The sequence below is a fragment of the Panthera tigris genome, chromosome F2 (genome assembly GCF_018350195.1).
Source record: "Panthera tigris isolate Pti1 chromosome F2, P.tigris_Pti1_mat1.1, whole genome shotgun sequence".
Classification (NCBI taxonomy): Eukaryota; Metazoa; Chordata; class Mammalia; order Carnivora; family Felidae; genus Panthera; species Panthera tigris.
Genome location: NC_056676.1, coordinates 48,559,947 through 48,585,810, shown reverse-complemented (window position 1 = coordinate 48,585,810; position 25,864 = coordinate 48,559,947). Strand labels below are relative to the sequence as shown.

General features: G+C 40.4%; 1 protein-coding gene across 3 annotated transcripts in view; it reads right to left on the bottom strand.

The window, feature by feature from the left end:
• Positions 1 to 11,787: 11,787 nt before the first annotated feature.
• FZD6 (frizzled class receptor 6) overlaps positions 11,788 to 25,864 on the bottom strand; it is a 43,675-nt gene continuing 29,598 nt past the window's right edge. For all 3 annotated transcript variants that reach the window (XM_042973418.1, XM_042973419.1, XM_042973420.1), the window contains exons 3-7: positions 20,771 to 20,967; positions 16,976 to 17,993; positions 15,837 to 15,985; positions 14,261 to 14,689; positions 11,788 to 13,263 (exon numbers count right to left, since the gene is read on the bottom strand). In XM_042973418.1, coding sequence (XP_042829352.1) covers positions 13,095 to 13,263; positions 14,261 to 14,689; positions 15,837 to 15,985; positions 16,976 to 17,993; positions 20,771 to 20,967 — 1,962 coding nt within the window. In that variant the 3' untranslated portion in view covers positions 11,788 to 13,094. The remainder of the gene's footprint in view (positions 13,264 to 14,260; positions 14,690 to 15,836; positions 15,986 to 16,975; positions 17,994 to 20,770; positions 20,968 to 25,864) is intronic.

Below are 25,864 nucleotides of genomic sequence, written 5' to 3'. Positions count from 1 at the left end.
ACAACCCAGAAATAAGGTGGCCACTTCTGGCCATCTCCCTACCTAGTCACCTGGCTTAGCCAGTAACAACTCCTTCCCGCCTACGCAGTGCCCTTGTGGAGATTCTGTTTCTCTAAAACCTTGAAAAATTCACAGTTTGAAAATTAGGAACCCATTCAGATCTCAGAAATTCCACTGCCAAGAGGCTCCTTTCCTCTTGGCAACTTATCTGACTGTATGAGGTCGGTGGGGAGCCAGAACACATTCGATCACTCATATCCCTTGACCCCTTTGCTCTTGGTAGGATCCGATAGCTAATTTACCACCCATCTGTATATCTTCTTTGGTGAGGTGTCTGTTAAGGTTTTTTGCCCATTTTTTAGCTTGGGTTGTCTGTCTTTTTGTTGTTGAGTTTTAAGAGCTCTTTGTAGATTTTGGATAACAATCCTTTATCAGAAGTATTTTTGCAAATATTGTTTTCCAGACTGTGGCTTGTTTTTTAATACTCTTGATAGTGTTTTTCGCAGAACAGAAGGTTTTAATTTTAATGAAGTCCAGCTCATCAATTGTTTCTTTCATGGATCGTGCCTTTGGTGTTGTATCTAAAAAGTCATCACCAAGCCCACGGTCATCCAGGTTTTCTCCAATGTTAAAACTCCTAGGAGTTTTGTAGTTTTGTGTTTTATATTTAGGTCTAGGATCCATTTTGAGTTACTTTTTGTGAAGGGTCTAAGGTCTTGTGTAGACTCATTTTTTTTTTTTTGCATGTAAATGTCCAGTTGTTCCAGCATTTGTTGGAGTGAGTTTTTTCAATCTTTATTTCTTTCCCAACCAACTGTGATTAAAACCACAGAACTGAGAAGAAAGTATAACCTATCCTTTTCCATTTGATTTATCAATAGATTTACCAAAAATCTCTATGGCTTCTTTGGGTTGTTCCTCATTGAGTTTTACCTCCCCTAAGTTTTGAGACTGTATGCCAATTTTTGTGTTTGAGGGTCCTGAATAAATGATACCTTGTTTAAAAGCAATTAAGAAGGTGACAAGAGTCAGGCAGGTGAAAACAACAACCCTACTTTTGTTCATGTTAAGCTTGCACCTAGTGCCTTATTATGAGTCAAATGGGCTTGCTTGGCCTCCTGGCCTTCTAACCCTACTGAGTTTAGACCTTAAAACAGACCACCTAAGGGAAAACAGCTTACACCTACTACCCACCCAAACACGCACATTTGATATTGATTTTAAAACCTAGAATGCTGGGGCACCCAGGTTACTTAGTCGGTTGAGCAACCAACTCTTGGTTTCAGCTCAGGTCATGATCTCATGGTTCGTGGGTTCAGGCCCCACATCAGGCTTTGTGCTGACTGTGGGGAGCCTGCTTGGGATTCTCTCTCTCCTTCACTCTCTGCCCCTCCCCCATTCACTCTCACTCTCAAATAAATTTAAAAAATATTTAAAAATTAAAATAAAACCTAGAATGTTAAGCACACCCTTTAGTTTGCCTTAGTAGAAGGTCCTTAGAACCAGAAAATGTCCCTGTTTCCAAATGCAGAGCAATATGGAATAGGCATCTCAGTAAAATGTGAAAATAAGTTTAAGGTTGTATTGTTGTCATGGGCCCTTGTTCTTTATACGAGACACATGATTTTAACTTGTTATATCTCGAGTTCCACCCCATGAGGACCTTGCCTGCAGCCTGAAGTACAAACAGCTGACTTTATCAGCCTGCATCCCACAGGAAATGATGGCAGGGAGTGGCGGGGGACGGCAACACATACTTCAATATACGAGACACATGATTTTAACTTGTTATATCTCGAGTTCCACCCCATGAGGACCTTGCCTGCAGCCTGAAGTACAAACAGCTGACTTTATCAGCCTGCATCCCACAGGAAATGATGGCAGGGAGTGGCGGGGGACGGCAACACATACTTCAACTCATAAGAGGAACACAATTCAATATGGACACCAGCTTCTTGTTCTGCAGAAACCATATAACTGCCCAAAATGTAGAAATAAAATAGCTCTCGGGAGTCACCGAGTTCAGGATCTATAGTGTGTATGTAATCTTGTCAAAATACAGCTCACATGTTCTTCTTGGCTGTATTCTAGAAGTGAGTGGTAGATTCGGTAGCGAGAAAGGAATCGCTCGGAAAGTTCCCGTCGTCTCCCAGGATACAGCTGGGCCTTATCTTTGGCTGATGCCCTCTTGATTAAAAATAACAAATCTCTGGCTTAAGTGTCACGTGGGTAGGAACGTTAGTTTTGCTCTGGGCAAACACATTAAGAGGAAAAGTTGACTCGTGCTCTGGAGAGAAAGGACTAGGGCACTTTCTAAACTCAAGACCTAATCTTTTAGTAGTTTAGGCAGCAGGCAGGTACAGACAAGAGACGTATTCCCTTCACAGATCAGCCTAAGTTTGGAACTACCCAGCTAGGAAGGAGCTGCTGATCAAAACTGGGTTGTTCCACCGACTACCTCATCGTGGCTGCAAGAACGGAGCCAATTACAAACAGCCAACATCCCTCTCCCCTCCCTCAGTCTAGAACTCAGGAGGAGCCTGGGCCAACTGCCTTGCTCTCAGGGGCGTGGGTGAACACGCCGGGGGCGTCTCTAGAGAAGGATAAGGTCTACTTTCTGCTGAAAGCCGCCAACGCCCCGACTATTCCTGACCGTCAGACCTCAGACTCTTGCAATCACTTTTGAAGTTGGTGAGTACAGAAGCAAACTGTAGTGATGAATTATCCACCGCCGGGGGCACTTGAAATGGTAGCGGTCTATTTGGGCTGGGGGAGGCGGAGGAGTGGTGGGTGGCAAGAATTTGCTGTGGTGGTTATTCTGCTGACTTCGGCTTTCCCTTGTGCCCCCCAATATCACATCTGGGGGGTGGGTAGTCTTCTGGCCTCTTCCATCTCCCAGTGCTGGGATCAAGTAAGCAGGCCGAGGCTTTATTCGTGGGGGTAGAGTAGAGCCTGGGGAAGGGACTCAGGCCAAAAAGTAGGCACACAGGTTCTCAAAACACACGGGGGACTGCCCGCTGAGGAGAAAGTGGTTTGGGAGATACAGAGAAGCCCAGCAGGGAGGAAGCAAAGGAAGTTTGAAGCAGACGAACTGGTGGCCTTCGTGGGTCTCACCGGAGCGGGCTGCCCCTCCCTGGACTGTGGGTGTGCAGCTCACATTAGTGAGGCCCTGACTGCCTTCGGGCTCCGACCCCTCAGGCAGATTGGCTGGACCTACTGCATCACCATTAGCTAGATTTGTGCTCAGTAAATGTTTTTTTAATTAAAAAAAGTTTATTTTTAGAAAGAGAGACTGGGGGCACCTGGGGTGCTCAGTCAGTTGAGCGTCCGACTCTTGATTTTGGCTCGAGTCTTGGTCTCACGGTTTCATGGGTTCGAGCCCTGTGTCGGGTTCTACGCTGACAGTGCAAAGCCTGCTGGGGATTCTCTCTCTTTCTCCTCATCCATTGCTCGCTATCCTCTGTCTCTTTCTCAAAAATTAATAAAAATAAAAACTTAAAAAAAAAGAGAGAGCTGGGGGAGGGGCAGAGAGAGAGACCATCCCAAGCAGGCTCAGTGCTCGACCTCACAAACCAGGGGATCATGACCCCAGCTGAAATCAAGAATCGGGCGCTTAACCAACGGAGCCACCCAGGTGCCCTCAGTAAATTTTCCTTAAAAAAAAAAATTAGTTTGTAATTATACGACATGATGTATTAATAGATTCTCTTTATAAAAATGTAAACATTACAGACCGGGCTCAAGTCTGCTCTGATCATCACCTGCAATGCTGATCCCTTTCCTAGAGCTGACTCATTTACAGCATTTTCTGGAGTCTTCTCTGATGTATTTACATATATGTGTATATGTAGCATTTATAGGGTTTTTCTGTGTGGTGGGGTTGTTTACACGCATGGTATCGTTATGCATTTAGATACATGTATTTGTAACAATAGAAAACATAGGACTGTCCTGTGGGGTCTGGGTTGTTTACATATATGGTATTATTCTGTAAGTATAGTTCTGAGACATCCTTTTTGGGCATAACAATGCCTTTAAAGGCTTCCATGTCCAGGTGTTTGGATTTCATTCCTTTTAACTGCTAATTCTTAACGTGTTCTTGCCTGTTACACACGCGGATTCATTCTCTTCCACATAGATTCATTCTCCTCCATCACTCTTTTTTTTTTTTAATTTTTTTTAAACATTTATTTATTTTTGAGACAGAGACAGACAGCATGAGTGGGGGAGGTCAGAGAGAGAGGGAGACACAGAATCCGAAACAGGCTCCAGGCTCTGAGCTGTCAGCACAGAGCCCGACGCGGGGCTCGAACTCACAGACCGCGAGGTCATGACCTGAGCCGAAGTCGGACGCTTAACCGACTGAGCCACCCAGGCACCCCTATAAGTATTGATTCCTAACAAACATCCCCCAAATTTCCTCCCATGCCTACTTCTACTTCTCCAACAGTAGGTGTCCATATCCTAAGAACTTTTTGGGTTAAACCACCTATCATGTAATTTTCATGTTTCAATCTTATTTTGTAAGTAATTTAAGAGGGGAAGAAAGCTCTTAGTCCCCTAAATATACGATCTCCAGCAAGCCAGACTGCAGAGATCACTAAGTTGTGAACGATAATACTATTTATTTATGCCATGTGTCACAATTTACGAAGCATTTTTATATTTACAGGGTTACTTGTTCCAAGCAGCCATTCCATGCACTAGGCAGATATCTGTATTCTTTCCAGAAAAAAACAAAAACAAAAAACAAACCCAAACTAAGATAAACTGCAGAGTGTCTAGGCATAAATCCCAGAGAATATTCCCCACTTGTGCTCAAGGAGTAAATACAAGGTTATTCACATAAGTGAAAAATTGAAATGGTGAGAGGCTGGAACATTCCTAAATGCCCCTCAGTAGAGGACTAGACACAATGTGATCTGATCATCAATTACAATACCATATAGTTAGTTAGAACAGATGAAATATAATACATCATTTATAAACTACATCAAGTCTCAGTATAAATCTCTGAACATAATATTAAGTCACTGAACAGAAAATTTCAGAATCTATATACTATGATATCATTTAAATAAATTTTTAAATAATGTAAAAACAATACTAAGCATTAATACATATATAGAATTTTTTAAGTATTCTTATTTTATTTTTTTAATGTTTATTTTTGAGACAGAGAGAGAGAGAGAGAGAAAGAAAGAGAGAGTGGGGGAGAGGCAGAAAGAGGGAGACACAGAATCTGAAGCAAGCTCCAGGCTCTGAGCTGTCAGCACAGAGCCACACGTGGGGCTCAAATTCATAAACCGTGAGATCATGACCTGAGCTGAAGTCAGACGCCAACCGACTGAGCCACCCAGGTGCCCCAAGTATTCTTATTTTTAAGTTTATTTTATTTTATTTTATTTCGGTAATCTCTACACCCAACATGGGGCTCAAACTCATGACCCTGAGATCAAGAGTCTCACGCTCTTCAGACTGAGCCAGCCAGGCACCTCAAACTTTTTGAAGTATTTTTAAAAATTAAAAAAAGAAAAACTTTAGTGTTTACACATTTATTTTTGAGAGAGAGAGAGAGAGAAAGCCGGAGAGGGGCAGAGAGAGAGAGGGAGAGAGAAATCCCAAGCAGGCTCCGTGTTGTCAGTGCCTGATGAAGGGCTTGAACTCATAGACTGTGAGATCGTGACCTGAGCTGAAACCAAGAGTCAGGTGTTTAACCGACTGAGCCACCCAGGCGCCCCTCCTCCATCACTCTTTACACTTGCTCAGTAGCGAGAACAGGTTTTGTTTCGTTTTGAGAGAGAGGGCACACACACAAGCAGGGGAGGGGCAGAGAGAGGAAGAGCGGGAATCCTGAGGAGACGCCATGCTCAGCACGAAGCCCAGTGCAGGGCTCAACGTCACTACTGTGAGATCACAACCTGAGCTGAAATCAAGAGCTGGATGCTTAACTGACCGAACCACCCAGGTGCCCTTAAGAACAGGTTTTTATGTTTTTCAGCTGTCTTCAAGGCGTCCTTCCAGGGTAGCCAGACTCTGCCCTGCCGCCCAAGGCTCCCTCCTCCCAGTTTTGGATGTGTCCCGCACCCCTTTCCTGGTCTTGGCTTCATCAAGAAGGCAGTTGGACCTCTCAGGGTCGGCACGGCGGGCCTGGAGAGCCTTGCCCAGAGTCTGAGGACCAGTGACAAAGAGGCAGTGATGACTGTCAGTCGAGGAAACACAGTCCTCCTGTTTTGTTTTACCGTCGTTTTTATTTGCCCGCAGCCTGCCAGCAAGGTCAGCTCTAGAAACACAGCGGTCCATTCTCCTCCACTTGGAGCCTGTGCTAAGAGAGGTGCCTGAACGGGGCTGCATGTGCCAGCAAGGGTTTTTGCCAGTGGTCAACTTTGTTTACCGCCTCTGGAGGTTTCTGTTTTATGAAAGTCTTCACGGGGACCACTGAACTGGCCATTTGGAAGGAATGAAACCGCTAGGGGAGCTTGTACTTTACTGCTGAAGTTCTCCAGATAACGTCTAAAATCTATGTATTCAAATTTCCATATTTCCTGGCAGTGAGACGAATTAGATCTTAGAATAGGCCCCCAAGAAAATAAACCCACAAACTAGCCAGTTTTACCTTAGTTAGCACCTTGGAAAATAAGATGAAGAAAATATTAAGATCTATTATTTTCTTTTGGGGTTAGGAACTTTTCTGAATCTGTTGATTTTGTGCCTCTTCTCTCAACATATTCTAAATGTAATTCATATGTAAATTTATACACATAGGTATTAACTGTCCAGTTTAATGGACTCTTTGCACTTAATGTCAAAACCTAGTCTAAGTGAGGGGCGCCTGGGTGGCTCAGTCGGTTAAGCGTCCGATTTCGGCTCAGGTCACCATCTCACAGCTCATGAGTTCGAGCCCCGCGTCGGGCTCTGTGCTGACAGCTCAGAGCCTGGAGCCTGTTTCAGATTCTGTGTCTCCCTCTCTCTCTGACCTCCCCCATTCATGCTGTCTCTGTCTCAAAAATAAATAAACGTTAAAAAAAAAAATTAAAAAAAAAAACCTAGTCTAAGTGAACCAAATAAGTAGGGAATATTTGTAATAATGATAACGTAAGTGAAGATGAACCACGGCACGAGTTTGGAGTAAACGATGTATCTGAAAAACTTCCTTTGAGATGTTTCTGTCAAAAACTTAAGTAGATTCTCTCTCCCTCACCCCTCCTTCTCTGGCGGACAATTAGAAAAACCCGTTCTTAGAAGTGTTTTCTGGATGTCTCTTTTCTCCTTTTAGGGATGGAAAATAAAAGTCTCAGATTTGGCTGCTAAAATGTATGCATTTTAGCATCGTATTTTCATATCTAACTAGTATTTACCACTCGCAGGCCTTTCTCCTTTTCCTCTCATCCTACTTCCTTTCCTACGGCTCCCTTTTGCTCCCCTGCCCCTTGAGGTGTCCACAAGACTCCTAGGTCACTTTCTCCTGCTGAGTCGTGGGTGCCAATGTTTTTGGAGAAGTTTGGATCAACCTTTTAATCTTTTCTCGTCTGCTCTCTTCATTGACTCGAGGCTACTAGGAGTTAATGAAAGGCTGATTCTTCTGCACATACCGATCACAGTGGCCACTGTTAAAAACCCTGAGCATCTGGAACTTTAAGTCTTTGACTCCTGCTGGGGGCAGTGAGGTTTTAAAGATTATGCTTTCCATAAGTAACAGCAAGGCATCTGGGAGTTGTTAAAAATTCTATCTTTCCTTTCTTGAGAGTACCAGTCAGTGCCTGCCTTGGCAACATTAGAACTTTCCAGCAGTACCTGGAAGAGCCCACTAGTGGCATATTTCTGAGAAGTAAGGAAACGCTAAAACTGGGATTTCGATGATAGGTGGCAATTACAAGCTGTTTTTGGTCTAGTTTTTCGAGGAAAGTCTAGGAAAGATTCCTCCACTGCCATAAATAGCCTAGCAGACGGATCCCAACAGATGCACCGTCTTTCTGAAAGACAGCATTCCATAAAATCCTATTGAGGATTTGTGGCTGATAGTCAGGGTGAAATGCTGCTTTCTCGTGTCTTTTCTGCTGTTGAGGTTAGCTGCACCTTGCCCGTGCCAATATTGTAACTGTAAGTACGAGTAAACTATGGAATTTAGGTCAATTTTCTCGGTCAAGAAACACCATGTAATTCGTGTTCGTATAAAACTAATATCACTGCTTCTGAAGCCACAGGCTCTTTTTGCATCACAGACGGGTCTCATGAAAAAGAGAAACTGCTGTTTTCTTTTGAATTAGATGATGGTCTTGCAGTTGGCTGTTAGAACGATTAAAACGTTTAAGCTTACCGATTACAAATATGTTCATGGTTGGGAAGTCATTTAGAATGTAGGTAGGTACAGCTGTACATTTTTATCTTCAATCACTAGCGAATCAAATCTAGCAGTATATTAAATGCTACACCATGATCACTTTGGGTTATCCAAAGAATGAAATTATATTAGGAAATTTGTTTTACTACATTAGTTTTGTACCTGGAAACATTGCTGGCCAGGTACTGACTCGAGGTGTTTCTGCCGCCTCCCGGGCACACGCTTTTTAGACTGCCTTTCGCAGCCTCCCTTGCAGGTCGGTGTGCATCCGTGCCTGAGTTCTGGCAAATGGAATGCAGCTGGAAATGATACGTGCCGCTTTCCGCTCTGACCCAGAACAATTTTCTTGTGCAACCAGTTACCCTCTCTTCCTCCACCTCCTGGCCGGGTGCAGATGGTCCTGCAAAGCATCTGCAGCCCTAACAGATGGCTGTGTCACAAGATGGAAGTGGTCGGTCCTTGAACAATCCGTTGGAAGGCTACCTCAAGAACATTTGCGCCTGTCACGTGAATAACGGTTTTAAAAAGTTTTTTTAACATTTATTTTTGAGAGAGAGCGAGAGAGACAGAGCACAAGCAGGGGAGGGGCAGAGAGAGTGGGAGACGCAGGATCCGAAGCAGGCTCCAGGCTCTGAGCTGTCAGCACAGAGCCCGACATGGGGTTCGAGCCCACAAACTGTGAGATCATGACCTGAGCCGAAGTCGGACGCTTAAGTGACTGAGCCACCCAGGCGCCCCTGAATAACAGTTTCTTAAGCTACTAAGATTTTGAGGATTGTTTGTTACAGCAGTTAGGCTACCTTGGCTAACACCGACAGCAAAAAGCATTCAATAAAATTCAGCACCTACTGCTGATTTGAAAAAGTTGTCAGAATAGGATTCATTATTAACTCATTAAAAAAGATCTAACTTCTCTCAAATGCCAACATTGGTTTTTTAATTTTATTTATTTGGAGAGAGAGACAGCGGGGGGAGGGGCAGAGAGAGAATGCCAAGCAGGCTCCATGCTGTCAACGCAGAGTCCGACACGGGGCGCGGACTCCCAGATAGTGAGATCGTGACCTGAACCGAAACCAAGAGTCGGACGCTTAACCGACTGAGCCGCCCAGGTGCCCCAACCAACACTGTTCTTAATGATGAGATACTGTAGACATTTTCATTAAAATAAGACAAGGATGCCTGCTGCTACCACTATTAACAATAAGAGGATCCCAGTTCAAGCTAATAGATGAGAAATAAAATTACTGTTGAGATGAAAAGATCATCTACATTGAAAACCCAGGAAAAATCACCTACAAAATTATTAGAGTGACTAAGATACTAATGGTCACCCATTACACAATCAATATTAAAAATTCATGTTTTTATATGATCTTTAAAAATTCTATATCTGCAAATATACACAAAAGAATCATAAAACAGGAAGATCCTATTTTAAAATAACAGATAGGAGCATCTAGATGGCTCAGTAGGCTAAGCATCCAACTCTTGATTTCAGCCCAAGTCGTGATCTCACGGTTCGTGAGATCAAGCCCTGCATTCGGCTCTGTGCTGACAGCATGGAGCCTGCTTGGGATTCTCTCTCCCTCTCTCTGCCTCTCTTTCCCTCTCTCTCTGCCCCTGTCTCTCTCTCTCTCTCTCTCTCTCTCTCTCTGCCCCTGTCTCTCTCTCTCTCTCACACACTTTCTCACACTCTCTCACTCTCACACACACCCCCCCACACACTTAAAGAACATTTCACTGAATTGAATGTGTTAACTAAAGCCTGTGCTTTATTCAGATCCCCTTAGTTTTTATCTCAGATCCTTTTTCTTGGATATCACATTACATTCAGTCACCATGTCTCCTTAGGCATCTCTGGACCGTGACAGTTTCTGACTTTGTTTTTGACGATAGCTTTGAGTGCTGGTCAGGTATTTTGTAAAATGTCCATCTGCTGGGACTTGTTTGCTCTTCTCATGAGACTGAAGTTACGGGTTTAGGGGAGGAAGATCACGGAGGTCAGGAGCCATTTCCATCACGTTGTATGAAGGGTACCTACTCTCAACATGCCCGACTACGGATGTTGACTTCTGTTACGTGGCTGAGGTGTTTTGTCAAGTTTCTCTGTGAAAGTTAGTCTTCCCCAGCCCCATTTCCTGCTGTGTTCTTTGGAAGGAAGTCACTACGTGCTGCCCAGGCTTAAGGAGGGGAGATTTATACTGCACCCCATGGATGGAGTATCTACATAAATCAGTTTGATAAGTACTTGGGAACATGATTCCCGGATCATATGATAAGACCAGTTTGGCTGTGTGGAGAAACTGTTTCCCAACGTGGCTGTACCATTTTGCATTCCCAGTAGCAATGAATGAGAGTTCCTTGTCGCTCTGTATCCTTACCAAAATTGATATTGTCAATTTTTTTCCAGCCATTCTAGTAGGTGTGTAATGGGGTCTTGTTTTTCCTTGCTGATACAATTTAGAGAGAAAGGGGGGAGGGGCAGAGAGAGAGAGAATCACAAGCAGGCCCTGTGCTGTCAGTGCGAACCACGAGACCATGACCTGAGCTGAAATCAAGAGTCAGACGCTCAGTTGACTGAGCCACCCAGGCTCCCCTCCTTACTGATATTTTTAAATTCTAAGAGATTAACAAATCCATGCCTGGTAATTCTGGGGTACCTCTGGGTCTTCTTCTCTTGTCTGATGCCCGTGCCAATTCTTATTCATGTGTTGTTGTTGTATGCCTACTTATGTTTGATGACACAACGAATATTGTATTTGAAAAAGTATTTGTAGAGCACATAGAATGACGTTTCTTCCTCCAGGCAAGATTCTATTTGCTTCTGCCTGGTGCCTGAGGGGACTGCTAATCCGGAACTACTTCTTCTAAATCCAGGGCAATCTAGTCCACCCACGTAACTTGGAGCAGGGCTGCTTTCCTTCACACTTACTTCTAGGAAATATCCCGCTGAAGTCACAATTCTAAATGCAGTGTGGTGTGCAGACACCCTTTCCCTTGGACCCCAGTGCGCTGGGGCTGGTAATAACCATCCAATCACTGAATGTTCCCTGGGTGAAAGAGGCTCCAATGGTTGGGGTTGGCAGTGTGAATCTCCTTCTTCTGCCACATCTTAGCCTGGCGACTCCTCACTTATTTTTTAAAATGTTTTAAGCACGATACTGTTTTATTCCCCACTGCCAGGAGTGAAAGCAGGGTCCTGGGTTCCCTTTGCTTCACCCCATCCTTCAGATCTCACACTGGCTTTAAAAGGTTATGGTAAATATGGCTGTATAATGTATATTCTGGAAAGAAATTGTAACAGATGAAAAATAGTCCTGTCTTCTCTTCCAGTTTAAAAAAAAAAAAAAGCTTCCAAGTTATTAATCATGGGGCCACTGATCTGAAAAATTCTACCACTTTCAGGGTCAGGATCACTAAAACTAATCACACAATACTCCATAATCTCTCAAAGAAAATTTTATTGCTGGAAAGACATACAATGTTTTTGTATACAAAGTTCAAAAATGTGGAAAAGTTAATATTTACATTTTCCATACAGTACATGATAATCTTTTTATGCTTTAATAGAATGCTAAATAGAAAAAACCCAGAAGCATCAGAAAACCTTAAGGTATAACACTTAATTTGAAAACAAAAATTAGGAAAAATATTTAATATTTTAAAGTATGTAATATAAAATACATTTTGTTTATCAGGACTACATTTTCTCCCCCATTTGATTGGCACTAATATTGCTAAACACACTTTTAAATGTTCGGCAAAATCCTATGTAAGTGCAGAAATGACATCTATGTAATGTCTGAGAAAGATACTATATAAACTTTAGTATTCTAAAAGTTAAAAAAAAAAAAGTTAAAAGTATAAGCAACTGTAAATAGTCATAAATATACAATCTTGAGTGGGCATAAAACTTTTTTTTTTTTTTAAAGAAAATCAATTGCACTTGGCTTAAATTCTAAAAGAGTAACATTTCATCTAATCCTTTAGAACATGTTATTTAAAACTGTAGAAGGATCAGTGAGCAGCATAACATAATCAACGGTGGATGTCAAGCACCTTATTTTAGAGGCACAGCAGATGTATGAAATTCCTAGAGCAAGACTCTCTAAAATTCACACAGGGAAGATAAGGTGGAATAAGCGGACTTTTAAAGGTGAATTCCCATGACAACACCTTCTGGTGTGTCAAATATTTTTTATACTGTAAAAGAATACTATTTTTCAATTTTCTTAGAAACTCAGTGTAAAGGCTACCAAAGCAGTGTTAAAATATCAAGTAACATAAAAATATTTGAATAGCTGTTCCAGGATTTCTAAGAAAAGTTCAAATACATATAAACTTATTTTCAAATATATAAAAAAGATACAAAGATAAGTTTTAAATACTTCAGCAAAGAAATATCTTGATTTCATGCCATAAAAGTAAAACAGCATATAGTACACATCTTAAAATACTTTTAGCAAGAGGAGAATCTTCGTAAATAGAAAAAGAAGATTCCTCTAACTCCCTCCTCGCACACAACTTAAAAAAAATATTATTAACCTGCACATTTCCGCTTTCTGGGTATATTGCCATCGTTAACCTCTGTGCGAAACAAATCCCCTAATTCTCGGAATCCATCGTTTCCAGTGTAACAGTAGGTAAGGTAGCTGTCAGTGCAAGAGAACAGAAGAGTGGTGTTGATAAGACAGCGTGCTGTCCGCTCCAGTGTCACATGAATCCACTTCTCAGCGATGGGATCGCCTGTTTTTCAAGTATCAGAGTGACCGCCAGCGGCCTGCTCTTTTCCACCTCCCGAAGCTGAGTGAACGAGCAGGGACGTGGAGCCTTTCAGGCTGCCTGGCTCCGAAGAACCTGGGACCTGCAAGCCGCTGCTCTGCACCGGGCCGGTCTCGGGGACCTCACTTTTTGGAGTCACCCTAGGTAAAAAGACGAAAGCTGACACACACACAGACGAGAGCACAACTGTGATGCCCGATGTCCTTACAGCTGCTACCCACTTTCCACGAGTTTTATTCCCAACCAGTATCCTCCTTGATCAGAGGACAGTTAACTACAACTGTGTGTGTGTACTCTAACACCTCAAAACACGTTTACTTCATGTTCAAATCCAATTTTCGCCAACTTCAGAAACTGCATTAAGGACCACCCGGGCACGGGCCGGACGTGGCGTATCGTGGGGAATACAACTCATAAGACAGGATCCTGCTCTCCGTTTAGCAATATTTTCCTCATTTCCCACCATGGGTGAGATGTTGTGTAATTCCAACACAAAGATGAACTGGACCTCAGCTCTGCCTTTGAGGAATTTACAAATCGAGTGGAGTTTTAAAGGCGCATGTCTAACTATATCCAGCATGCAAAAGCTGTCACAGGAACACAAGGCACATTTGGTCTAGTTTGGGAGGGTGAGGTGAGAAACCTGGAGACCTAAAAGTACTTAGCTGTCAGCATTCTGGCTAATTCGATATTTACCTGTGTTCGGATCACCAGTGACCGTTTGGAAAAATTCATTAAAGATAATGTCAACGTCCTTTCATGTCCAGAAAATAAAAAACCTTTTATAATCATCTTCACATAAAATGACAAATGCCTTTTAGTACTGTCATACAGTACTGATTAAAACTTAATAGCCTGTATTTCAGAAGGATGGTAAACATTTACCTACATATACATGCGATCCTTAACAATTTACCACAGAAATGAACATTCCTACTTGAACAACATTCACGAAGGCTCTTTTCAAAGCTGAGAATTAAAGTATCAAACAGCACGTTTATAGGCGGAACCCAAACTTCCTTGGATGAAGTGTACGGACGCACCATCTCCTTTCCAGATGCGCTACGCTCTAATAAAAACATATATAATACAGTATTCAAAATAGTCCTGATTGAAGATCGCAAAATCAAAGCTCACCTTCCTTCACTCCGCGTACTTTCGGATACACTGATCTTATCATTCCCGTTGCCTGCCCGGCCTTTCCCGTCAGCCTGTTCTCCACAGAGTTTGGAGCTGGATGCTGCTGGGGAGGCAGGATCCCCACAGTCCTGTTCTCTTGATCTGGGGGTGCTCGCTCCATCTGCTCTCACCTCCCTCACTGATGTTTCCGGGGAGGTTTGTATTTCTGTCAAAGTTTCTTGTCCTAAGTAATCGTGGTCCGTGATCGCTACTGCGGAAGTGCCGTGATTGGCCGTGGCACCTGTGCTCGTTCCCATGGATTTGGAAATGACCTTCAGCTTGTGTGAACTTGGTTTGTAGTGCTTCTTTTTGTGTTTAACTTTAGAATTGTGCTTTAAGAAGAACTCACACGACTCCTGTAGTACTCTTCGACTTTCACTGATTGGACTGAGAGAAACCAAGGAGAGGGTTGAGTTGGTAAGTGTTAAGTGTTACACAGTAGAAACCAAAAAGCGTATCCTATCTTGTGCCAAAAAACCCTAATCGGTCAAGTTAAGAATTCTAAATGATTTATACTTGTAAAATCTGGGATTATAAATACTAGGAGACAGAAGTAGATTGTCATGAAGTGAACTCTTTTGTGCATACGTTGTTAGTTGCCTTTGTCAGCATAAATAGATTGGCAAGGAATTAGGCAAAATCAAAGGATGAGGGCCAGGAAACTTACAGCGGCATAAAGTAGGAGACTATCTGTGTATCACATATAAATACGTCAAATATAAAAGTAAACCAGAGGAGAAAGGACGTAGAATATAATTAATGGTCGTTGTTAAATTCAATGATTTGCTTTCTAACAATAAAGCTAGCAAGTTATAATGAAGTGAGTGTGAGTATATAAATACAGGATAGATGTGTCATAACAGTGCAAAAAAATTAAGTCCAGTTAAATGCAATTTTCAGACTTCAAAACTTAGAAAAGATCTATAGTTCTGAAAATTTTACCACAAAAAAAGTTTATTAAACCAATGGGGAACAGTTTAAAAAACTCTCTAGTACATTGTTGACAGGAGAGAGTGTACACTGTATATAACTAAAACAAACTCATAAATATAAGTCTACTATCCTGTTATACTATGTAAGTTTAAAATTTTACCATCTTGAGGCAAATAAGTGACATTTTAAGGCGATACTGTGTATAATAAAATTTAAAAGTAGTAAATAATGATCATATATTTGAATCATACTTTATAGATTTCCTTACATATATTTGATCCCACTTAGCCTTTTATCACTGATTTTGAAAAATTACTTAAAATGCTGCACCCAAAATAATCCAGTGATAACAGTTATAACATTAAATATAAGCCAGGGAAAGAAAATGCACAGTTTACACATCTTTCATACTTCAACAGAATACTACAGGCCAAAGACTATTAATAACGGGTGCCAAAATAAAGTAGAGCTCTCCACGAAAAAGATTTCCAAACTTGAAACAACAGTTGATATAATGAAACGCCAGTACGATGAGGACTTGAATAGTCCCTTGGTATTTGTTCTACTTAAAACAACATCAGATAATTCAATAGGTTCTTACTCTCTCTTGCGATTTCGTCTAAAAAACCCTGCCCACTCCGTGCATGTCTTTTTGCTTCCAACCCAGAAGACCGCAGAGATGCCAACAATTAATGTCATCAGATATTTTATCATAAATAAAGCCAATTCTGGTCGAGTTTCTGTTCTGGCCTACAAAAAAGTGAATAATAAAAATGTCAGTGATACATTCAGACTGGAGAGCAGTCTATATAGTCAATGTAAAACTTGAACAAAATATAAATCTTCGGTCTGTTTTAGTATAGAACATTTGACATAGCATAATAAAATGAACAGTGCTACTTTAAGTATAATACATTCTTCACTGAAGTTCTGAATATAGAACTTTCATCTGGGTATCAAAATATATAGCCAGAAAGGAAAAAAACACCTAAATATATTTAGGAAGAATATCCGAAATCTTGGTTTGATTTCCCAGCATTTTCCACCTCTAACTATAGCAGCCTCTTATAATTGCCAAAATATTTGGCTCTAAGTATTTATCTACTTTCTTTTATTATAGTCTACCAAAAAATTATACTGAAACCATTGGAACAACATACTATTATAGAGTATGCATTGTTGATGTTTGTTATAAAAATTTGGTTGGTTGGAGTGAAATAAGTATCTGTATAATACAGTAAAATAAGTTCTGTTTTTGTAAGTGTATACTAAACAAAAAATGATACGATAATATGATCAAATTAAATATACCCAAATATAACATGATCATATACCCAAATATAATATGATCAAATTAAAAATACCCAAATAAGGTTCCCACCGCTGAAGAATGAAAAGCAACTCCCAAATCAGAAGTTACTTCTCTTTTTTTCCCTGTGACAGACTCGTTCTTCTGTTTCCGTTCCTCATTATTATTAATCTGCCTTTGCAACCAAATTTACTTTTTAGAAGAGTAGCTAGAGGAGGCACTTTACTACTGTAAACAAAGCCTACACTTGAGGAAAGAACTCTTGAGACACTGACCCCAGTTTCAACTGATGCACAGGGAATCATCCCCTCTGTCTACTGGATTTTCTTATCTGAAATCTAATGTCATGTTCATGATTAGTTCAAGTGTATTTCCAGGGAACATTCTCTATGTTAAAATTAAACAGTGAACTAATACAAATGCTCTCTTACCTGATAAGGACACGGGATGTGGTACTGACGACAGTGGTCAGAGACCCAAGTTATCTCCCAGGTCATCCTGTTCACTTGCTCATAGACATAACATCCGAGAAGTGTCACTAATGGTACAAGATACAGGCCACTAAAGACTCCAATTCGAATCATAAATTTTTTTAGTTTCTCTTGGTTCCGGCCATCATGTTGTATAACTTGTCGAACATGATTTAAGGAAATAATGCCAGCTAAAAGAAGAGACAGCCCAACAAACACACAAAAGCACAATGGCAAGAGCACAAAGTAGCGAGAAGCATCCAGGTCATATAGGCCGACAAAGCAAACGCCACTAATGTTGTCTCCTTCAACTTTGTTCATAGCAAGAAGCATAACAGTCAGAAAACCTGGTATTCCCCACGCAACAGCATGAAACCACACCGCTTTTTGTTCAATGGCTTCACAACTCCATTTTCTTCCTGCAGCTAAGAACCAAGTAATGGTAAGTATCACCCACCATACGGTGCCAGCCATTGTGAAAAAATACAAAAACATAAAGAGAACAGTGCAAGCCTTATTCTGAGATCCTAGAACTACTGTGTCACCGAGTTCTAGCTTCTCATCTGCCTTATTGCAGGCTGTGCGATTGCCTAGCAAGAATCCTATAAAGTACATCAGAGAGACAATGCTGTAACAGACAGAGTAATATATAATTGGTCTCTCTGGGTATCTGAATCTTTTAACATCAATTAAGAAAGTAAGGAATGTGAACAGGGTTGCACAAAGACAAAATATTGAAACTATTCCGATAAAACTTTTTGCGAACTCTAGCTCATCACTTTTAAAATACATGTTAGGGCACGGAGGTGCACACTGGTCAATTCCCAGAAACTTATAGCCTTGTCCCCCAGAAGTCTTAAGATGCCTGGGACACCAAAATCCAATGTCTCTTTGGACTTGCTCTGTTTTCTTCTGAGGACCAAGAAACTGTGTGTGTGGATCAAAAGTTACAGGAACAGTCTCATCACAGTATTGCAATCTGTAAAAATTATAAAAATTAATATATAATTAAATAAATTAAATATATAGAGTCAACATTTTGACCGATTCACTATTTTAATGTATGCTTTCCAACTATAAAATATTTCCTCATGCATTCATAATTAATGGGAAGACACACAACCTGAACAGACCATAGGTTAGAGCTTTGAAATTAACTAAACACTTGTGGTTGTTAGGCCCCAGTGCACTCACATATACTTAATATTATATTGTATTGTATTGTATTATTGCATGTGAACATTAAAATTCCCTTACTCAAAAAACAATTTTTATTTTTTAAACTTTATTTTAAAGGAAGCTCTACACCCAAGGTTGGGCGTGAACTCACAACCTGAGATCAAGAGCTGCATACTCTACCAACTGAGCCAGGCAGGTGCCTCTAACTAGTAATTTTTAAGTAATTTCTCCTTCTAAGACTAAATATTTAAGAAAGCATTTATCCTAAAAACAAGGAATTTATCTTAGTTAGCAGCCTCAAGACAGAAAAGTGCTGGGGCACCTGGGTAGCTCAGTCGGTTAAGTGTCCAACTCTGGATGTTGGCTCAGGACACGATCTGACGATTTGTGAGTTTGAGCCCATGTTAGGTTCTGCACTGACAGCATGGAGCCTGCTTGGGGTTCTCTCTCCGCCTCTCTTTCTGCCCCTTTCCTGCTTGTGCGTACTCTCTTTCTCAAATAACCTTAAAAAAAAAAAAAGTGCTGGCTTGTCTGTGTACAGCATTTGGAGTATAAGTCTTGGGGAAAGTCACTTTTTTTTAGTGCCTACAGGTAAAGTAGATCAGCCATAGAACTAAGGGGATAGCAGCTAAAACTGGCTGAAACTAGCCCCTTCTGTTTTCAGGACTGACAGGGTAGAGTTCTCTCACATCACCGTTTTGTTTCAGTTTGGCTGTTTTTGTTTCTGTTTTTTTAATGTTTATTTTTGAGAGAGAGAGTGCAAGTGGGGTACGGGCAGAGAGAGAGGGAGACACAGAATCTGAAGCAGGCTCTAGGCTCTGAGCTGTCAGCACATAGCCTGATGCGGGGCTTGCTTAACCAGCTGAGCCACCCAGGCACCCGGCTGTTTTTCTTTTTTTTTAATTGAAGTATAGCTGACATACAATATTATGAGTTGCAGATGTATAACCCAGTGATTCGACATTTGTATACATTGAGAAATGGTCACCACAATAAGTCTAGTTACCATCTGTCACCTTATAAAGTTAACACAATGTTACTATATTCCCCATGCTGTACATTCTATCCCCATGACATGTTTATTTTCTAACTGGACGTTTGTACTCCTTGCCTCCCTCGTTTATGAGCAGACCAGAGTGACACACAGGTATATTTCTATTTTGTGTAACACTTTATCACTCAGTAGAGTATCTACACACCAGTATTAATTGGGAGGATCTATATGGTTTAAAAATGAGTGGGAGTTTTTAACAAGGAAACAATTTATGTATTTTATTTTACTTTACTTTTTGAAAGATTTTATTTTTAAGTAATCTCTATACCCAACGTGGGGCTTGAATTCACAACCCCAAGATCGAGTTGCGCACTCCATGGGCTGAGCCATGTTAAACAAGAAAACATTTAAAATACTCTTTAGATAAAAGTAGAAAATAATATGTATGCCCATAAAAAGAACACATATATCTACCAGCATTTCAAAACTTATTATGTCAATTTTGCTTTATATCTTTTAAAATAAAACAATAGAACATTAGAGATCGGGTGGGACCCCTTTCTGGTCCTATTCTTTCTTCCCAGAAATACTCATCACCACAAGCTCAGTTTTCATTCTCTTTGTGAATTTAAAAAAATTTTTTACTATGTTATTTTCTAACCATAATGTTACATAGTATTATTTAGCAGGTTTGAATTTTATATAAATGATATCATGCTGTATATATCCTACCTTAGCATCCTTTTTTTTACTGAACACTGTAATTTTTGGATTTATCTGTGTTTACAGATATGGATCAACCATTAATTTTGTCAACTGTATAGTAGTAGTTTAATGTGTACGTATGCCACAGTTTACATTTATTACATTCTTCTACAATGGACTTTCATTTTTTCCATTTTTTAAAAAATTAGGAATAATGTAGTAATCAATATTCTTGTGTATGGTTCCTTGTTTCTGTAAACGTTTCTATAGAAGGGGACCACCTACAGTGTAAGGTATGAACATCCTCAACTTTGTATGATCAAGTGTTCTTAAAAACAATTATGCATCTACTGGAAGTATATGACTTCCACAAAGGTTCTATACTTTATTCTACAGATAAAGAAACAAAAATGTAGACACAGCTTCCTCCCCAGCTTTATAATGCCAAGTCTCATTGTATCCATAGAATATTTCAAATTAATGATCCCCCAATGTCTACAGAATAAGAGACCAAAGTAATTAATGAAGGTCAATGAGTAAAAAGGTCACTGAATTGATAATAAGTTCATTCCCTCCCAGTTTGGGTCAAAGGCACCATTACATGTTCTCATACAACTGTGTACTTCTCTGTTGTATCTAGCATGGTTATAATTTTATACTTATTACTGTAATTATTTGATTACTATCTGTTCCTTCCACCCCAAAGTTCCCACTGTAAGTCTGTTTTTGCTCACCATTGTGTCCAAAACACTTATCACCCATTAAGTGTGCAATATACATTTTTGAAATAAATAATGAAAGCCTGTCACAAACATTCTGGAAAACTAACACCAACATTAAAATATCATTGGAAGCTTTCAGTTGAAAACATGACTTACCTATCACATTCAAGTTCTTCAGGCCATCGGATACCAAAAGTGTCAATTAACTTTTTGCAATCAGAATATACTTTCTCACAAGATTTACGACAAGGTGGAACCACACGAATTTGTTCTGTACAGGTTGGTACAAAAGCTTTGCAAAGGAAAGTTTCAACATTTGGTGAACATTCCAAATTTGCAAGAGGAAGAAAAAGCTATTAAGGAAAACAACAAGATAAGGTTAGAAAACATTTTAAGAGCCAGTGAATGGAATTCATTTACTATTTAAAGTATATACCTTTTCACTTATACTCCAAAAGAATCTTTGCCTCACTCTCAATACAGTATAACTTTTTTCACTTTTATTTATTTATTTAAAGTAATCTTTGTGCCCAATATGGGGTTCAAATTCACGACCCGAGATAAAGAGTGAACCAACTGAACTAGCCAGGTACCCCTCAATATAATCAAATTTTAAGGAGATAATTTCAAGTTAGTCTGTTAGACTTATGAATCCTTCATATACAATGGAATATTACTTTATTTAATTATACATTTTTCAGGAAGACATGCTAAGTCAAAGCAAATCAAAAGCATGAGTTGATACGTGAAATAAACTACAATATTCAATTTATAAGCATATGCTGAATCCCTTAACACTGTACTGAGCACTCTAGAAAATGAAGGAATGTTTGGGGCGGAGCATGAAAAAGGCATGAGGATCACTAGAGTGTGTACATGCAGGGCAAGAAGCTCAGTGTGGCTAGAACACAAGGTCAAACAGTGGCATTAAGTGTAGAGAGTGAGGTTGGAGAGGTACACTGGGCCTGATCCTGGAAAGCACAAATAGCCTGCTAAATTGCCTGGCCCGGATTTTCAAATCCAGGAATGAAATCCTATCGGAGAATTTTAAGCAGGGAGTATCTCTAGAGTCTGATTGTCAACTTATGTAACTTTTCTGTGTTTTAGTTTCTTCACCTGTAAAATGGCAATAATAATAGTACCTGTCACGTAAGATTGTTATGAGTACTGAGTTAATAAATATAAAGCACTTCGAACAGTGTCTGGCATATAGTGAGCACTCAATAAACATTAGTTACTGTGAAGATTACACTTTATAGGAATGCAGATGGGTTCTGGATAAACCTGCACATTAACCACATTATGTTTGCCTCCTTTCTCTCCTCATGGTTCCTCACTAAAATTATAATGAAGAATAAAAGGTTCTAACCCATTAGTACATGAACAGGAGAGACTACACTAGCAGATCTGACTTTTCCAAAGAATAAAAGCAAAACAAAAAAGAAAGCCCCAACCTTCCAAGACAGAAAGCTATTACAGGAGTGAAAAGTGATTTAATGGGATTCGGGGTGGACTACAAAATAGGAGTGGAGGGATTCAGATGACAATGAGTGGATGTGCCCTAAAGATTCTGAGAGTCTCAGTTCTTTGAAGTAGCAAGTAGCACAAAAGGCCAATATTGTAGGACTGTTTACTAATCAATTTCTCTCCATGCCATCCCAACTCCAACCCCTACCCCAGAAGCCAGATGACTACTGCATTCTACCAGAAGAAATGGAGCTAGAGATGTTCTAACTTGGGGTTTCAGTCACAGAGCCGGGCAGGGATATGGCACAAGGTGAAAAGAGGGGGACTGAATAACTATCTACAGAAACACGGAGCCCTCATCTTGTTCCTGTTCTGTTCAGGCACATACCCATCATCCCCATTCTTTGAAAAAACTCAATGATTTTGAAGAGCTCTACATAATGACAAAAAGCCAGTCAACTTTGAGCTCACCCTACTATGAAGCCCACCATTCGTGCACACGGACCTTTTTAGTGTCCCACACATGTACAACTGGGCAGCCAAGGATCATCAGGCATTTGAAGAAAGCCTCCCATATCAAAAACAGACCAAGCAAGCAGATCATTGAATATTTGAAGGAAAGAGAGATTATGCAGGGAAGAAAGGAAAATAAATTACAAAACAAAAACCTAAGTATCTTAAGTGAGAAGTTATTGCATCCATTTAAAAAGAATAGCATGGGGGCGCCTGGGTGGCGCAGTCGGTTAAGCATCTGACTTCAGCCAGGTCACGACCTCGCGGTCCGTGAGTTCGAGCCCCGCGTCAGGCTCTGGGCTGATGGCTCGGAGCCTGGAGCCTGTTTCCGATTCTGTGTCTCCCTCTCTCTCTGCCCCTCCCCCGTTCATGCTCTGTCTCTCTCTGTCCCAAAAATAAATAAAAAAAAAAAGTTGAAAAAAAAATAAAAATAAAAATAAGAATAGCATGCTATGGAAAATTAAAATAAGACAGCTCAAATAAAAAAACTCTACAGAAGGACTAGAAGTTAAGCTGAGGGAAGAGATGGACAATCGGAGAGAAAATCCTCCCAATCAGAGGATCGGTCCAAGTGTCCAACACATTACCACAGGAGTTCTAGAAAGAACAACAGGGAAAAGGGGAGTGTAGATGATAATCAAATGAAGAATATAAGACCATTTCTCAGAACAGAAGGGTACTAGCTCCCAAACTGAAAAAGCTGGCATCACACTGCAATCTCACTACTAAAACATTTCTGGACCAAAACTTCAGTCAATTAACTTTCTTTTACAGAGATCTCTCTCACATTCTCCTCTCTTTCAACATCCCAATTCCAAACCTATGCTTCAGTGATTATCCCATCACACAAACTTGTTCTATTATCTCCCACTATAAACACAACACAACAAAACAATATCTTTCCTTGACTCCACATCCCAATCCCCATCCACTCATTATTTTTCTGTTCTCCTTTATAGAAAAACTCCTCAAAATAGTTGTCTTGACTTTCTCCAATTCTGCTCTTCCCATTCCCTCTTGAGCCCTCTCTCCAACCATCCTCATGCTTCAGTGAAACTGCTTGTCATGGCCACCAATAAACTCCATGTTGTCAAATCCAATAGTCAATTCTGAGTCCTCATCCTACTCAGCTCTCAAGAGAGTTTTACATAATGGATCCTGCCCTCCTCCTGAGATACTTTTCTCAACTGGCTTCTAGAATACGAATTCTCCTGGATTCCTACCTATTTATTGCTGTTCTTTTTCTGATCTTCCATTTCCCAATTCTAAATATTGAAGTGCTCCAGAGCTCAACCCTCAGACCTCTATCTTATCTATACTCACTCCTCAGGGGAAACTCATCCTGAACCATGGTGTTCATTACCAACTATGCATGAAGGACTGCCACCATTATCTCCAGAGTCATCTCTCCTGTGAACCCTTGAGTTGATGGCCATCTGCCTCCTGGAGAATTTCACTCAGCTCTCAATCCGCATCTCAAACCCACCATGTCCAAAACATAACCCTAAACAATCCCTCACCTCAGTCTTCCCTGCCTCAGTAAGGTGGTGCCACCATTCACCAAGTTGCTCTGGCCAAGGATCTAAAGATTCATCCTTTACTCCTCTCTTTCTCTCACCCCATATGCAATCCAGCAGCAAATCCTATTGGTTCTCCCTACAAGATCTATTTCAAATCTGACCATTTCTCACTATGACTAAGTTACTATGTCTAGACCACTATATCTTGCACCTAAGCTACTGAAATATTTTCCTAATAGTCTCACTAGTTAACATTCTTACAAATCTCACAGTTAATTTCCATTCAGATCCACACTCCAACCAATGTGATTTTTTAAAATGTAAGTTTGTCCTTGTTCAAAAGACTCTATCAAGCCCTGTGAGGCCTTAAATTTCATGGGACACTGTGGAGGAAGAGTCTTCTAGGTGAAGAGAAGAGCAAATATAAATTTGTAGCCTGACTCCTGGCTACAAATCCACCTTCCTACCATTCTTTTCCTCATTTCCTACCACTCTTTCTCTTATTCACTCCATTGTCACCAAATTGGCCTTTTGCTTCTCATCATTCCATGTATACTTATGCTTAAGAATCTTTATATTTGCTGGGGCGCCTGGGTGGCTCAGTCGGTTAAGCGTCCGACTTCGGCTCAGGTCATGATCTTGCGGTTCGTGAGTTCAAGCCCCGCGTCGGGCTCTGTGCTGACAGCTCAGAGCCTGGAGCCTGTTTCAGATTCTGTGTCTCCCTCTCTCTCTCTGACCCTCCCCCATTCATGCTCTGTCTCTCTCTGTCTCAAAAATAAATAAACGTTAAAAAAAAAAATTAAAAAAAAAAAAAAAGAATCTTTATATTTGCTGTTCCCCTCACATAGAGCACTCTTCCTCCACAAAGTCCCATGACTCGTGTCCTCATTTGATTTTCTGCATAACTGTCACCTCAGAGCACCATTCTCTGCCCACCCTGTGTAAAAAATGATCCTGCCATTCTCTGCTCCATTATTGTTTTGTATTTCTTTATAGTCTTTATCACTATCTGACATTTCATTAAATATTAGTTTATTTCTTAATTTCTGCCTTCACCACTAGAATGTAAATTTCATGAAGGGAAGGGATTTTGTCTATTTTTTTTCACGGCTATATCCCTCATGCTTAGAACAGTGTGTGTGTGTGTGTGTGTGTGTGTGTGTGTGTGTGTGTGTAATTATTTCTCTATCAATATTTGTTAAATAAACAAACCAATCAGAGCAATGAATGAACAAGGCATGTCAATAAAAAATTTCAGAGCATCAAGATAAAGCAATCATAAAAGCTTCCAGATAGAAAAGAACAGGCTACATAAAAAAGAATTTAATTCTGAGTATCTAATAATTCAGATACTAGGAGACAGTTGAAAAATAATTTTAATATTCTGAAACAATATTATTTAACCTAGAATTATATACCCAACGGAACATTTAGGTGAGAGTAAAATAATGACCTTTTTGGCCCTCTAAGAAATAAAAAAATGTTAACTTTCAAGTATTCCCTTTTAGGAAACAACGAGAGGATGTACTATTCCTAAAACCAACGGATGGAATATAAACCAGAAAGGAAAATGACATAGGACTCAAGAATTAGTTGATCCAACATTGGAGAATGGCAAGAGGAAGCCTTAGCATGATAGCTATGATTCTAGTTCAGAAAGCAGCCGGGGCATATTGATGGACAGCCAGCTGAAGGAGGAATGTCTCCAAGGGAATAGGAATGGGGTACTGGAAATGACGGGTTATATGAC